Source organism: Dinoponera quadriceps, unplaced genomic scaffold (assembly GCF_001313825.1).
Source record: "Dinoponera quadriceps isolate SergipeBrazil2010 unplaced genomic scaffold, ASM131382v1 scaffold586, whole genome shotgun sequence".
NCBI classification, from domain to species: domain Eukaryota; kingdom Metazoa; phylum Arthropoda; class Insecta; order Hymenoptera; family Formicidae; genus Dinoponera; species Dinoponera quadriceps.
The window spans coordinates 1945548-1961841 of NW_014554764.1; the positions used below are offsets into that span (position 1 = coordinate 1945548).

The following is a 16294-nucleotide window of genomic DNA, read 5'->3' on the forward strand; positions in this document are numbered from 1 at the left end:
CAACCTTTGCTCGATTTTGCCTTAATATTTTCATTTTGCGTGAGATAACGTGAAGAGTAAGTAAGAAAAAATAATGAGAAAATAACTGGGTATTCGGGTGACGGGATAATACGCGAAAGACTCGGATACCCGAGTGGTGCCCGAGACACTCCGGTGGCCAGAATTGATACCGATCGATACGAGAGAAAAAAGAACTTGGTGGAAAGCTGCGTAAGACCGGGCGTAACTGTGAAACGCAAAATAATCGTTTCTCATGTCGGTGAGTCACAATGTGTAATGTGTAATGGCTGCTCTTCAAGCCCGGCTAATCCAAACGCGTACAATAGAGTACTTGTACAGATTATTGCAATATCACAACGCAATATCGCGTTTTATCGCGGCTACGGCGGTTCTAATAAACTTGAAAGATATTCACGCACAGACGCGTGACGCGTGACGCGAGGAAAATGTCAGGTATATATCAGTTTCTCTCTATCGAGAAACAATAAAGAGCGAATTTAGCTCCTCCTCCGCAGGGGACGCCAGGACGAACGTATCTTGCGTCAATGTTGTTTCGTGAAAGAGAGAAGGAGATTCGCTGACACGCGTGCCGAGGTGACACAGATTTCATATCGAACGTACGGCTGCATAACGTCGCATATTCGCGGTTACGCAAGAGACGTCGTGCGTTCATTTTTTTGTTAGCGTTCCCGCGTGAGCCTTTGACGAATTTCGAGTCCGTCGAAGCGAAGAAAAAATTGCGCTTCAGGCTTCCTCCCCTTCTTCTCTCTTTTTATTTCTCTCTCTCTCTTTCTCTTCCGCTTGATATCGGTGTCACTCGAATAACAACGAGCGAGGGAGGGAGGGAGCGAGTAATTTTTGTAATAAGCAACTCCACGCAATCCCCGGTACAAGTCGGCTTTTTACGCGCGTTCTCCCCCCCCTCTCCATCTCACCCTATCGAAGATTTAAAGCGAAACTCAATTCGGAAGGCGTCCGACTCGAATTTAAAAAATCTCGAAGCTTCGATACGTCGGGATTGTAAGATTCTCACATTGGAAGAAAAAAGTGCTACATTCAAATAATATTTGGTCGATCCAAGTAAGATAATTATTACTCCAATATAGACATTATTCTAATATTCCTCAGCAAATATTTCCTTGAATGCACTTTTTTCTTTCAATGTAATATGTAAAAAATGTGATTTAAACTTGTTATCCTCTATTGAAAATTTCCAGATGGATTCCCACGGAAATCGAAGGGAACTCGTGTGAATCCATATAGGATATCAAAAATTCACACAGGAATCTACATGATGTGTGAAAATCCGTGTAGGAATCCACACACATAGTGTATTAAAATTCATGTATATTGAGAAAAAAATTTACCGATAAAAAAAAATGTTCAATATTAGCAAACTGTTCGTCTGCGTGAACGTATTTTTAAAGCAATTTATTTACTTGCTTGACGAAAATAATTCTGTTAAATTAAATTATTTACCAAATGTAAAAACATATTTTCTACAATACCATCAATATTTATTAAAATATAAAAAATATTTACGCGTAACAAATATCACATTCTTTTTAATTAGTTACATGATTTAAGCAAATATTTACTTAAAATGTCCTTTTTAAAAAGCGAATTCCGAACATACAATTTAATACATTCATTTATTGAATTTTAATAAATATTAACTGGAATATAATGCGTCAGAATTCGATTGAAGTAAACATTAGAAAGAAAATTCATATTCTAATTTTTATACTTCGGTTTAATATAATCAAGTAGAGAAGATTTATATTTAGCAATGAAGATTTATATTTAAAACGTTACTTACAAAATTATACATTTTAGTAAATACATTTACTGAAGTTAAGAAAAATTTTTTCTCAGTGTCAAGTTTATCTCCAGGAATCCACTTGCATTGTTAATTCTAGGACTTGGGTTTCCGGTGCAAATCCTCAGGAGCAACCACGAGATTCCATATGGATTCCCTAAACGCACTCCCACCTGGCTTTTTACAACAGTATTTTATCTCAGTCTGATCTGTTATTATCTACTTCAACTCATTCGCAAGACTGTACTTGGATTAGTACTGCTCGAAACTTCGAAGCGCGAAAATTACGGCCACTGAAAACATACCCTCGAGGCTTCGGCTTACCAGAATTCGAAATTTCGAAGTTACCTCCGGAGCTTCGGAGCTTCGAAATTATCGAAGTTTAACAGCTCACTGATGGGAACGAAGGGGAAGAAGAGTCGAGGAAAAAAAATCCACCGTTTTCGGCCGGCGCGGACGACCCGATCCCGCCGTTCGTCTCGCAAAAGCGCGCGCTAATCGGCCCGATAACGCGCGCGATACGTGACGATTATGCGAGCGGGAACATGCCGGGAGCCTCGCTGTTCGATTCGCACGTGGATTAAACGCGGATGAGGACGGATCGCGCGCCCGTTATCGGAACGTCCCGACGTGCGGACAAACAGACGGACGAGCATCTCGATCGTTAGCGACGCTGCGATATTAACTCGCGTCAGCAGAGAGTCCTTAATCTGCCGCTGCCAAGGAGACTGATAGCGTCTCTAATAAAACGCGAGTTGTAAATCGTCTGTCATTTGCATTCGCGACTCTCTCTCTCTCTCTCTCTCTCTTTTATCAGCCCCACTCTTTGCTGAAATTCTTCCACGACGATTCCCGACCTTAATATCGCGCGACCGATCGATACTCGGACGTAGAAGTTGGTGGTACGTTATCGGCTCGCGAAAAAAGAGCGAGAGAGAGAGAGAGAGAGGGAGAGAAAACGGAGGAGGCTGATAAAAGGAGGGAGCGCTCGATTAATTCTTACGATCGCGTCTTCCCGTCAAACGTCCCTCCCGCCCCTTTAAATAATTTCTCAAGTTCGTCTTCGTTTTCTCTGTGTCTCTCGACGAGGCGTTAAAGAGACGCAAGCGGCGCTGTTCCGTCATCGTCGGTCTCTCGTCTGCACGTCCCCATGTGGATATTAATTCCTCTAACGCGACATAAAACGGGACTACTTTCCGCATTTATGGCGGAAATGGTGCGCGCACGGCGGGGCTGTGGCAGAGTGTAACGGGGGAAATTGCAGTTTCAGCGAAGCCGAATGTCGTTACCGCCAATTGCGCACAATAGCGCGGTATTACTTCCCGATATTTCCCAATTAATTAGGCCGCTTCCTAATTGAAGGCGACCGATGATAAGCGCGCCGGTTCATCGGCGATCTCATTATCGGGAAAAGTCATTTCAATAGTGAAAGAACTATCTTCGCCGCGCGGACGTCGTGTGGAGGCGGGGAGGAGGGGGAGAATTAAATTCCGCCGGGTTCTTCTCTCCCGTGATCTCGAAAGAATTGTGGGACACAGAGAGGCCGTTCTGACTGATATGAAAATATTTATTTAAAGACGAGAAACATAACGGATGAACGAAACCGGCAAATAACACATTGCACATAATGATCTCACATCTAACGAAACGTCCCTCTTCCCCCTCAAAAACGAGACGTCGTATTAACGAATATTGTATTAACGGATTAATAATTCTCAAACTTTCTATTCTAGCACCCTCCTCACTCGCACTGATACACCCACACGCAAACACACACACACACACACACACACGCGCACACACACCTACACATTCGCACATATACAGCCACGTGATTTGATGGAGCGACATATGAGTGAATTTCCGTCGAATCGGAAGAACGAAAATTTATCTACGATAGAGCTCGTACGAGAGTTTCCCCGAGCTTCGTGAAAACTCCACTCGCGGGGGCCGGTCAATTACTTCCGTCTCAATTGGGTGCTCGGCTGCGATATTTCAATCACTCCCCTCACTCTCGCGTAACTGAAACTAGATAACGGTGTAATAGCGCAGCATGTCTAATGTATGATACTTCTATAATAGGTGATCGATCAAAGCTTGCCGCCATGATATTTCTATTACATCAGATCATATCGTGCGGTCTTTCCGCGGTGAAGAACAAATATGTCCGCTCAGGCAAACCGAACTTACGCGATTATAGTTAGCAAATAGCAAAGATTTTTTTCTCCATCGTACCGTCCCATCCGCGGCACCCCCGCCTAGGATCAACGTTCGTGTTTGTGACCGCCGTCGCCGCCCTTCTTGAAGCTCCACTTCTTGCCGCGCTCGTGGCCCCCCTTCTCGCCATGCTTGTGACCGTGATCGTAATGATGATCGTGGCCCTCGTGGACTTTATGGCCCTTGTGCTCGTGATGGTGGCCGCCCTTCTCGTACTTGTGCTTCTTGCCGTGTTTCTCCTCGTGATCCGCGGCGTCATGATGCGCCTTCTTCTCGTGGCCGCCCTTCTTCGACTCGTGCCCGTGATGGTGTTCGCCGTGCTTCTCCGAGCCGCCGTCCTCGTGGAACTCGTCGAAGAATTCCGTCTTCTTCTCGTATTCATCCTGAGGGCGACACGTCAGCCGTGTTATCGACCGTCTTTTATTGCGCACGGAAAACGGGGGTATTAAGAAGGTGTCGTTTCTCGCCCCCATCAGCGGGTCGTGAAAAAGTTACGCTCCCCCATAGTTTTCGATCCGCTGAATTCAATCTTTCTTATAAATCTCCGGTGTGACGAGAGAACATCAAAGTTAATAGGTTATAATAATCAGTTAATAGGACAAATAAGTGTTGCAACGCGCTCATAATTGCGCCGAAAAACGTGGAAAGACATTTTCGATCACTGGAAAAGGTGACGAAAATGTTGTACGCAAAAATTTGTACACTCGGAGAAAAATGCACAGTCGTGACAACTATAAAAGTGATAACGATACGAGTTTGGTACGTAGAATGCGTATAGTTGAATAAAGCATTTCATAGTTATCGCAATTAAATCTGAGTGGTAATGGCATAGCATGAACTATAGTTCTCGTAGATATATCATAATTATCTATAGATAACTGTAGTTCGTCGTAATAACCACTTGATATTGTTGCAATAAATACAAAATATTTTATGAAACTACGCATATGTATGCATTGATTTTACACACAAAATATAGTTGTCAATATATTTTTCCCTCAAAGGGGGAGGGATGTTACAACGAGGGGACAATTTTTCCAACAGCCCTCTCTTCTCTTTCTCAGTCATTCGCACCACCTCACCTTCTTGTGCACCGAGTGCTCGCCCTTCGTGCTGTGCCCCTTCTGATGTTCGCCCTTTTCGTCGAACTCGGCCGCCTTCTCCCCCTTTTCACCGTGATGATGCTCCTCGTGGTACCCACCCTCTTCTTCGTGTTTCTTCTCCTTACCGTCCTTCTCGTCGTACTCCTTGTTGGAGTGCTCCTTATCATGGTGTCCTTTCGCCGCTTTCTCATGCTCATGCCAGACTTTGTAGCCCTGCAACGAAGTCACCGAGACGAAAATCACCGACTATTCCCCAAATCGTCGCGAATATTTCTTTCAAAAGTGGACACACTGTGGGATAAATATGTATAACTATATTCATTATAGTGAAGAAATTCTAATGAAAAAGGTCGTTTTTCTTGTGAGTGTTAATATAGTGTCAGTGATAACAACCTTACGCGTGTCTCTGCTACTATTTCTGCAATTAAAACCACGAAAAGAAGATAGCAGAGTTGCCGAGAATAAGGATAACTTTTCTCGGTGCCACCGGCGGAACAAATCCGACGTTCGCAAACTACCAATCCCTCAAGTAAGAATCTAGCCGTCTCCGACTTCTTACTGACGAACCGGACCTTTATTAAAAAAAAAAATGGCCAGACTCTCACTAGAGGAACTCTATCAGCAAACAAGCGATTCACCTTGTCTCCTTTTTCTCCGTCATGGCTGTGATGTTCTTTCTCGTGTTCCCCGCCTTCGCCCGCTTCGAACTTGTGGTCTCCCCCGTGCTTCTTGTCATCGTGATGCTCCTCGTGCTTGTGAGCGTGTTCCTTGGTCTCGCCGTGCACGTGATCACGTCCCTCCTCGTCACCGTGACCCTTGTCGCCGTTACCTTGCTCCGGATCACGCTGATGATCTTTGACACGTTGCCGGTGCTGATACTTTTCGCGGACCTGCTTGGGATTAGTCTCGTCGTATTCCTCCTGCTGCGCTCGAAGATGAGTATCCGCTCGCGGGCTGGTCAGGTGACTGTAATACTTCCGCTTGTCGTCTTTCTCGATCCGTTTCTTCTGGTACTTCCCACCCTGCTTCTCACTCTGGTCCTTGGAGCGTCGAGCGACCACCAACTCGTCCTCGGAAGCGTCCTCGTGCTCCTCGTTTCCGCGATCTCGCCGATATTCCCCGTCGTCCGCGCTCTCCTCGTCCCCGTTGTATCCCGGACCGTCGTACCTCTCGACGCTGTAACGTTGTTTCTTACGCCGCAGCTCCTCCTCGGAATCATCTCGGCCGTACTTGTCGAACCGATCACCTCGCTTCTCGTCTTCGTCTTCTTTGTTCGCCCGACTATTATTGCTCTGGTATTCGCCCTCCCGCGTTTCACCCGCGTCTTCCTCGTCGTCCTCCTCCGCCTGGATATCCTCGGACCTATCGTCCTCCTTCTCATCGCGACGTCCCTGATACTCCTCCGTACGCTCATAGTCGCGAGTTCGCTGACGATAAGGATCCTCGTCGTTCTGCTTCCGCTGCTCCTTCTCGCGAATCTCCTGAGTCGCCTTGGCGCCCTCGCGGACCTCGTAAGTCCCGTGGTTGATCTGAGTTCGGTGAGCCCCGAGAGCGCTCTTACCGTCGGCCACGTCGCCCTCGTCGGAGACGCGAGGACGTTCGCTCACTTCGCCGTCTCCCTTGTCGAGCTGTTCCGCGGCAGCGTGACGTAACAAGCTGCTGTCGAAATAGGGCGCGAGCGGCTGGACGATCGGCAAGGGCGAAATGGGCTTCAGAGGGATGGGCTTCGGGGTCGCGGGGTAGGGCAGAGCGGAAGAGGGCTGCTTGAAGCTCTTGTAATCCTGGGCGACCGCCTTCGGCAGCACGTTGGCGGTGGGTATCGAGTACAGGCTCGCGAACTTGTCGTACAACGCGATGCCGGGGTTCGCGTTCAGATCAGACCCGCCGTCGTAGGCGACTCCGAGGGTGTCCCCCGTCCTGGGAGCGACGTCCTGCGGCTCCTTGCGTCGCTGCAGGATATGCGACGGGCTGGGGATGTAAGTCGTCGAAGCACTTCCCGCGGGATTCTCCGTGATGACGACGTGTGCCGGGCGGCCGTCAGCGGCTACCTTCACGGGGACCTTCGCGGCGGCGATCACGTTCGTGTAAGGCGCCGGGCGATCCGTCGGCCTCCCCAGGACGGCAGCTTCCTTCCCCGCAGCCCCCGGTGAATTTCCGAAGCTCGTCGCCGCCGTGTGGATCCCGTCGGAATGGCTGAACTCGCGATTCGCGCGCTTTATCGGGACGTAGTGGCGCGTAGGGGGCACGCTGAAGAGGTCGGTCGGCAGGACCAACGGCAGGACTTGGGCCGGCGGAGCGGGCTGAGTGATCTGTCGCGTGACGCTCGCCGGAGAGGAGCTCGGCTTCCCGTACGACGTGGCGATCTTCGCGGCGGAGTTGGCCGCGTGGAGTAATCGCGGAGGGTCGGTCGCGGCCGCGGAGAACGGTCGGGGCACTTTGCTGTACTTCAACGGCAGCTGAAGGCTGTTGAAGGCGTTCTGCACGCGTAGTAGGCGCTCCTGCGCACTTTTTTTCGACTTCTCCGTTGGCTCGGGGAAAGTATTCGACGACGACGACTCGGTCGACGATCCGTTCTTCAGCTTCGGCTTCCCGTTCGCCACGTGGAACTGCCCCTTGGCGGACTCGTCGGTACCAGCGGCCGCCTCGTCGGGCTTCGACTCCGGCGGAGGAGACGCGGTCGCACGATTCGGTTGCGTGTATTTCTTCAGCAACAGCTTCTTCTTCTTCAAAGCTGACAGGGGAGGATCGAGGTGCGACGGCTTCTCCGTACCGTCGCCGGTCGCCGTGCGAATCGTCACTTCCGGGATCGGGACTTGTCGCAAACCCTTCGCCGACGGGCTCAGCGTCATGCCGGCGTTGCCCGCCGCCAATTGGGAGATCCCGCGAGATATGTTGCGCAATACCTCGTGATAAGTGTCCTCGAGGTCCGCTGTCGACCCCGTCGTCGTCGACCCCGCGATCCTATCGCTTATCTCGGGTGTATCTGAGGAACAGATAAGGAAAGTGACCTTCCGTAGCGCGTGTATCTTGAATCGAACTTGAATCGAAATTTTCATGCCACTTTGAAGCTCTAAAGACGGTTCGCGCTTACTCCGATTGTTTGTAAAAATTGAGGCCGGAAATAATAATTTCTATCAGCGTAGAAATGAATTGTACCATTAGAAAAATCACTAGAATGGAAACTGTTTTGCTATCTTAATTCCTAGCGTATAATAAAACGAAATGTCGCGTTCGCGTTAAAATCAGTGTTCGTGAAAACTTCTGTGTCAAATTTATAACACACCCGTATGTTAATTTAACATATTCCGTTTGTGTTGTTATCTCAATATTTTACGTATGAATCGATACTCAGCGTGCGTAAGTGAGCTAACACATTTTACACATCATTTCGTCGATCAACATATCGTGGATATTAATTTTGTGTTCATTCTTGACATAATATTTGCGTTATAATTTTCAACGTAAATGAGGGAGGGGACGAAAGTGATCTATTTCGTTTTAATTACCGTGAATATCGACGGGCGCGTCCAGGATTTTCCTCTTGGCTATCCTCGAGGCGATCCTCTGCGGCTCGTACTTCGCCACGACGCGCTTCAGCCTCTCCAGCTCGTCCTCGTCATCCTCGACGTGGACGACGCGCGACTCGCCGACTTCCTGATCCGAGGTCACACGCGGCTGGTTTGTTTCGCGCTTCGACAGGAGCGAGAGGATCTCGCGGCCGAGCTGCGAGGGCTCCTGCGCTAACGCGTTCGCGGTTATCCGAGTGTTATTCCCGCTTCCGCTGATGATCACCTCCTCCAGGATTATCTTGCCGGGAGCCGAATGCTTGACGCCCGGGTATTTCGCCGCGGTCGCGCCGCCTGCTCGCAACGTCACCTGTAAATATATTAACTGTCTATTGGCGACGCTCTTATCGGCGTGAATCGGGGAAATCGTACGAACGTCAATTTCATTGACGGCAATATCAGGTGTTGACGATTACAACGAATTTCGCGCGTGTGAGCAGCGACAGTCCGATGACTCCTTCCGCTGTTTCGCATTTCTGTCGGCACGGTGAGAGAGGAAGAAAGAGAGAGAGAGAGAGAACGGTGCGACGATTTATACAAATAAGATAAAATTTATTATACGCGCAATTAAACGCGTCTATTAATTAGCTTGATATCGCAGAGAGGCAAGATCCCGCGTAATATTTCACAATAATCGGCGCACGCATCGGTCTCTCCACCGCCCACTCCGATCCCGGTTTAATTAAAAGTTAACATAAACACGCGCGTCACCCTTCTGCTCGTAACACACATCACACATCTGCACATTTTCGCCGGCGGTTCGTTCGACTCGGGAGGGAACGCTCGCGTATTGCATCTCGCCGAAACGCCGGATATTAATGAAAATTTGTTATGCGCCCCGTTCGATTCCTCCTCGCGCGGTCCCCTCGCGTCGTCCTCGCGTTTCTTTTCTCCCCTTCGTTCTCTCGCAGAGACGGTCCGTGCGCCTCGCCGGATTATCTCGCGGGGATATCGAGTGGGATATTACCAGGTGGATCAAGAGCAGCGGCACCACGGCCACCGCCGGCCTCCGCAGGTAGGTTTTCATGTTTCGCCGGAGATCGGAGCGACGGAGACTGAGCCGTGGTCCGGCCGTCGCCGGGTAATTATATTATCGCGTCGTTTCCTCTATCTGGAAAAGCGATCCGCGCGAATGATACGACAATTTCGAGCGAGCCGCCTCCCGCGTCGTGGCAGGAGCGAGAGACCGGCGGTCCTGCATCGATCGCTCCTGCGATCGCTCGGCTTCCTCCTTTCGCTCCCGCGTTGCACAAGAGATCGTCGCTCGGCCGGAGCGGATCCGCAAGCATCTCTCGATCTCTCATTATTCAGTCTATTATTAACGCCCGCCCTCCCTCTCTTTACCGGCCTCCTTTGCGCAACGAGGCGCTTTTTGTCGCCGCCGCGGGGTGTCGTAACACGCGGAAAGCGGCGTGGTGAACTTCGCGTCCGAGGCGAGGCGTGCGTCGCGCTGTGTCGTCGTACTTGCCCGCGCATTTTTCTTCCGCCCGGCGCCGCTTTTATCGGCGCTTTTATCAGCGCCGAGCGGAGAGCCGGAATCAACGAGATCTCGCTGGGATATTTCCTCGTCTATTTTATGGATATCCGTTTTTCCGATCCCGAGCCGAAGCGTGCGTTGATGTTATCTCGACGCTCTTGAGGATCTCTCCGAATTTCTCGGAGCGAAGTCTCACTCGAGAAGTAGATTGATCGCACGGGGAACATACTCACTTCGATCGATTGAAACATTTTGCTCACACGGAGGATATGTCAGAATTCAGCTGACAAGCTTGAGCGAGACATTCGCTATTGCGATTTCGAGCGGCAGTATTGCCACTAGCGCTTCGGATGGAAATTTGCCGTTATTCATTTATTCCGAGAGTGAGGCTCCGATCTAAGAAATTTAGAGGTATAGTTCGCGCCTGCCTAGACCGTCTGTAGATTAATAAAAATCTATTTGGGCGATACCACGCTCTTGTCAATTTCTCTCTTGAACCTTGAATTCTGCCGATTTCATTTTAATGTTATTGCAGAACAAAATTTGTGTTAACGCTGCGACAGCGAGGACGGAAATTTGAGATGGAAATTAAAGATTTAAAGTAAAGCCGAAATTTCGGGACGTCCGGCATCTGATATTTCAGATTTGCTCGGCGACTGTGCGTAAGCGCAACGTGCTGTTGCGCCAACGCAATGGAATTCGATCGGCGGACGTGCAATGTTCCTTTAAATGAGAGTGCCGCCGATTTTGTCGCGCTAACCGCGCTGTTTTCTCTCAGAACGGCATTCGCACGCGTCTATGCGTACTAATTTCACACTCGCAATTTGCCTTAAAACACGCGCGAAAAAGACGTAACGGCCCACGCTCGCGCGGAATGTGGCTGTCGTGCGATTATTGGATGTTGCGCGCTGCAGCGGCCAACACAAACGTTTAGAATGTGCCTTGGAGGCATCCTGAAAATACCCAACACGAGCGGAACATCTTCTAAGCGTCTCCATCCGACTAGAAATGTACGTAGTCGGTCTGAGTCAAAAGCTGGCTAGTACAGGCTAAATTAAATTTCTTAGCTCGTTAGAGTAGTTCGTTACTGGCTGATTATTCATTAAAGTGTAGAATCGGTTGTGCGATCCAACCGTTGTCCAATCATTATATACCAAATATGATAGAGCAAATCGGTCTATTCTCAAATATCTCAGAAGAAATTTCTAAAAAATGTCTTACAGACGCCCAAAAGATGTTCTACTTTTTTAAGATCTTTTCCAGACGTCCTTATAAGATCTTTTAGAAATTTGTTTTCCCTGAGATATAGCTGTTGTATGTACCCGACATTAAGCATTTAAAAACGAGATAGCGAATCAAAATTGATGATAGATTATATTTCATAAAAATCTTTAAAAAGCAGAAGAGAGCATTATATCATTGTCCGGCGACTAGCTAGGATTTTTCATCTCGTAACTATAATTTCTGTTGATTCAACCATCAGTTAACTTATTTATCTGGCCACTCGGAGAGGTGAGCGTTGCATTATTGGCTATTAGCGACGTCGGACACAAATTTACGTCTTTGTGGTTAAGCCCCCACGAGATTCGATTTCTATTGGGGCAGGATGTTTCTTGGTCACATTTATATTGTATGGAGACGATCGATGGGAATCGAGTCCGTCCGGTAACGAATTTCACGTTTCGGGGTCGTAACGCTGACCCCATCCGTCGCTTCACGCTAACGATACGAATTTGTTTAGAACGTCGATTCACACTCTTGCCCGCCGCATGCTGCGTGACGACGACGCGCGGGACACGCGATCCGCTGCGGTTTTTCGGCATCACGTAGATTATTGCCCCGAACGGAGAATCGAGCGAATTGCAGCCGGTGATTCGATAGCGACGCGATCGAAAGAATTAACCGCAGGCCGTTATCCTGCATCTCGACATAACGATGGAACGGATTCGTATCGCCTTCCTCGTTCCCCGCGATATTTTAACGAATCTCAATCAGAGCGAGTTCTCGCAGTCTCGCGTTTTTCTCTTCCTCTCGTCCTAATGATTTCAATTCAGGATTTTCAAGAGTGAACGTATTTAAATCTTACGTTGTGTATGGTCAATTACAAAAGGGTTGCGACATTTTTTTTTATAAGCCACGTAACGCATTTCGTGGACAATTTGTTTCTTAGTGATTTTTCTCAGGCGATTCATACATTTTCCTATTCGACACGAAATGCAGATTGCGGGAATCATAAAAAGAAGCTTCACAGCCTTTTTGTGACTGACCATACATCACAAACTTAATCTGAATACTAATAAATCCAAACTTCAATATATAATTTTAATATATTTACCGGGCCAAAACTCGTTACTCTTTCGAATGGTTTCCATCATGTCTAAATAACTATGCGATATAATACGATCTAACATATCAAAATGACAGATTAATCAAATAATTAATAGTTATAATGTGTACACGAAATGCGATTAGAAAGAGTAAAATGAGTTTCGGCCTGGTAAAAGTTAAAGCTTTGTTGAAGTTTAACGTCTCCGCACTGAGGGAAAAAGCAATTAGGATTTAACGATAAAATCACCGGTCACCCTCGTTGAAACAAATCGCGTCCGCTGGACACAAAGACGCGATGGCGCGACAGTACATTGCGTTGTTATTGCCGCTTACCGAATTTCAATCACTGAATCAATCGGTAACTTCACATCGAGGCCATTATATAATTCGTTCGATCGACTAAATGGCCCGCTCGAACGAATTTTCTCTATCTCGTTGATTCCGCTACTTTTCTCCCTCGGGGAAAAATATATATTTTGCTTCTCGTCATTTATTTCTTCATTTTAGGTTTGATGTTACTTTTATTACCGGACCGATGTCAAACAATGCTGCGTAGTTTCTGGCGCAGGCAAGTTAAGGCGACAGCGAGAATTTTCAATGCAAATACACAACGGCAGTTCCGTTCGGATAGACCAGAGTGGGATTGATTATGTCAACCGAAGTGAAAAGAAGTGTCACGGCATGACTTCGTCGAGCGATCATTACGACGTCGAATTCTGCGTGCACTCAAGCCTAAATGGGACAATTATGATTGCTTATACACCGCGTCGAACGCTCAACAACGCTCCGTGTTGCCCCGGAGTTTAATTAAAAGACGTAATTGAAGGGAATTCGTTACGCAAGCAAACTCGTGGTCGTTGCCTAGGTGGAACCTAGTTTCGAAACTTCTACGAATCCGTTTCGGAAAGAGGCCGGCGTTTCGAAATATCAGAATAAGAACGATTGTCGTTCTAACAAGAACATGGTATCTGGACTTACAGAACGACGCTGCACCATGAAATATAAACTTTATATTGCACGAAACAGTTCTTAAGAGCGATTTTACGTTGTAGTAATGAGAATTGAGAATGCCAATTCTTACATTTTTTTTTTAATATCGGTGTATTAATAGAAATATCGACGGAAAGTGAACTTCGATTTTATTAGCTACTTTATTTACTTTATATTTATTTCTTCTTATTACTATGTATTATATATTCTCATTAATTTTATCATCCATTTATATACACGCATAACAATTTATGAATGATATACAATTTTATTTTTGTCAAATATCTGTACACTTTTCGCTGTCAAAATGTTTCGTTTCTACCCTCAAGCTGTTTCACTTTTATTTTTTTCATTCATTTTTCATCCATCTTTTTCACTTTTACATTTTACTCTATTGCGTATTTAAAGGTTTCTCGCCGTTAGTTAATAATAATAAAATTATTATATCAAGTCGATACGCTGAAATTTAGAATTAATCGGTCGAGAAATCCGCGAGAAAGAAACGAAAGGGTCCATTTCGTGTAGAACAGTCTCTATAGGGTCACACGAATCGATGGCACGTCGACACGTGACCACTCGAAGGAAGCACAACGGCACAGAGAATCGCGGTAATTCCCGCCGGTTGCAGACTCGCTACCTGCGGAGGAGGGTGCGGAGGGACCAGCGGGATCTGCTGACCTACCTCCGTCACGAGGTCAGGGTGAAACGATTTTCACAGCTATCTGCGCCCTTTTTTTCCCTATTCGTTCTACGAATCGCCGACGAACGACGGAGACGTCGTCCCGATCCCGCGGTGCAATCATCGGCGGATCGTCGTTCCGGACGGCGGGTTTTATTCGTCCCGGCGAGTGCGTACTGACCTTATTACACGCACTGTCCTTCACGTGCGTCCTTATTCCCGCGCGCGCCAAGTTCGAAGCGCGCGACGTTGTAACAATCGGACGCGGGGGACCCGGCGGGACGTGCCGATAACAATACGAGCAAGGTGACGCGCAGCGCAGATAGCCGGTCTGTTTTTCAGCCGCACTTACTGACCCGCTTGCCCTCCTGTTACTGAAACTCGAGCGAACGCTCATTTCATTAGAACCTTTCGGTAAATGTCGCATATATATAGTGCTTAAGGGGAAGGATCATAGACTTTAAGGGCGGACAATGTACACGTCGAAATAGATTCTCGACAAATCCTGCTTTGCCTCGGAGCAAACGCCTCCCGTGATATTACCGGTTTTATTGTTAAGGTCGCAGCAAACACTCCATGCGAACGTTTTCAATTTTCTCCTTAATCAAGGATCTCGCAGCAACGTACATAATACACACTGATACGCGCGGGAAACCGTTTATCTTCCGAGATAACTTATTCTCCTTCTTTATGTATATCACATATTTATAAAATATATAATATGTATAAATATTAAAAGTCGAAATATCGACAGTAATTTTATCATTATTATTATTATTATTGTTACATAATTACCGAATCGATCGAACATGTAAGGATCAATCACGTCGGCGCGCTTGGACAAATTTGCGCGAGTATTGAGGATAAGCGGCGAACCAATGGCCGCGCGTGATATCGGCAGATCGACTGCACACACACACACACACACACACACACACACACACTGTAATCGATTGCCCGGTGTAAGTTTGAGCGGGTAAATTTGTCAGAAAATAAAGCCATCGAGTACAATCGTTCCCCCGGAATCGATCGGTTTTGCCGGTGAAATATGTGAGCGCGGCGGAGCCGTACTTACACATACGCTGTGTACGCGTGTACGTGTGACCGCGAGTCGCAGTGTCGTATCAATTATGGAAATACCGGCGGCGATTACGGGGTTATAACTGACATTCGAGGGAACGGTTTTACGTGTAAACGCGCGTGTAAGAGCGCCGTTTTTACCGCGCGTCTTTGCGCGGGAAACGATTCAACAATCGCCGGACATGTGAGATTAATAATTTTAAATCGTTCAACAATCATCTCTCACGAAGGCGGACGCATTTGACATGTAACTTTATCATCCACTCCACCGTGTGTACATCGTCGCCGACGGTCTGCGATGTAAAACTCCGGCTCGCATGCGCGCGGACGGTAGTTTATCCGTCGAATCATAATTGAAGGGCTTCCCGCGAGAATGAGCCCAGTGGGCTATTTGCGATTCTCTCGAGCCAATAAGCGTTATTGCCAATGGAGACGAAGAGAACTCGGAGAGAGTTCTGCGACGACGAATCCGGTCACCACCGGAGAAAACTCTTCGGCGACGGACGCTTCCCAGTTCGCTTCTTCCCTTCGCGATTTCGGCGCGGAATTCTGAAAAATTTTCCAGTCGTCGAACTCAGCGACGGCGAGACAGAGAGGAAAAAGGAAGACACGCAAGGTCGCCTCGATGCCATACATCTGCACTGCAGAACGTTTCGTTCGCGCGACGTGCATCGAGGCGCGACCGATTTTACGCCGAGGTGTCGTTCCTCTGACGATCGGCGCGACGTGGCGAGTCGCGGACCAAATAACTGCCGGTGTGACGCGGGTGACCGCTGAAGAAATCGTGTTCTCTCGATCCGAGCGGATAACTTCGTTCGACAGATTTTTATTAACACATCTGCGTATACTTGAGCGTACTCGAACGTCTTCGCACAGCCGATAATTATTCTTACTCGCTCGTCGATGTTACTCGTCGAGTGGAAAGTATCTAAACTAGATTGTGTTATATACAAGTATGTAATGTATTATATATATATATATATGTTGTGGATACACTGCACTGTATTAAAACAAAATATATCATGTTAAATACAA

At 47.5% G+C, this 16294-nt stretch overlaps 1 protein-coding gene across 1 annotated transcript; it reads right to left on the bottom strand.

Annotated features, from left to right (window-relative positions):
• Positions 1-4083: 4083 nt before the first annotated feature.
• Positions 4084-9732, bottom strand: LOC106741558. Its single transcript, XM_014613687.1, has 5 exons — positions 9673-9732; positions 8646-9015; positions 5778-8122; positions 5119-5352; positions 4084-4419 (listed from the first exon to the last, which is right to left on the bottom strand). The coding sequence occupies exons 1-5, from the start codon at positions 9730-9732 to the stop codon at positions 4084-4086; spliced, it is 3345 nt and encodes a 1114-aa protein (XP_014469173.1).
• Between the last annotated feature and the right edge of the window lie 6562 nt (positions 9733-16294).

What these genes read in the sequence shown, in the direction of transcription:
- LOC106741558 (XM_014613687.1), bottom strand. Translation starts at nt 9,732, where the DNA reads ATGAAAACCTACCTGCGGAGGCCGGCGGTGGCCGTGGTGCCGCTGCTC. An exon ending in CGCTGCTCTTGATCCACCTG is followed by an intron (nt 9,016 to 9,672) that starts GTAATATCCCAC and finishes ATATATTTACAG; the next exon opens with GTGACGTTGCGAGCAGGCGG. An exon ending in AGCACTCGGTGCACAAGAAG is followed by an intron (nt 4,420 to 5,118) that starts GTGAGGTGGTGC and finishes TGTCGCCCTCAG; the next exon opens with GATGAATACGAGAAGAAGAC.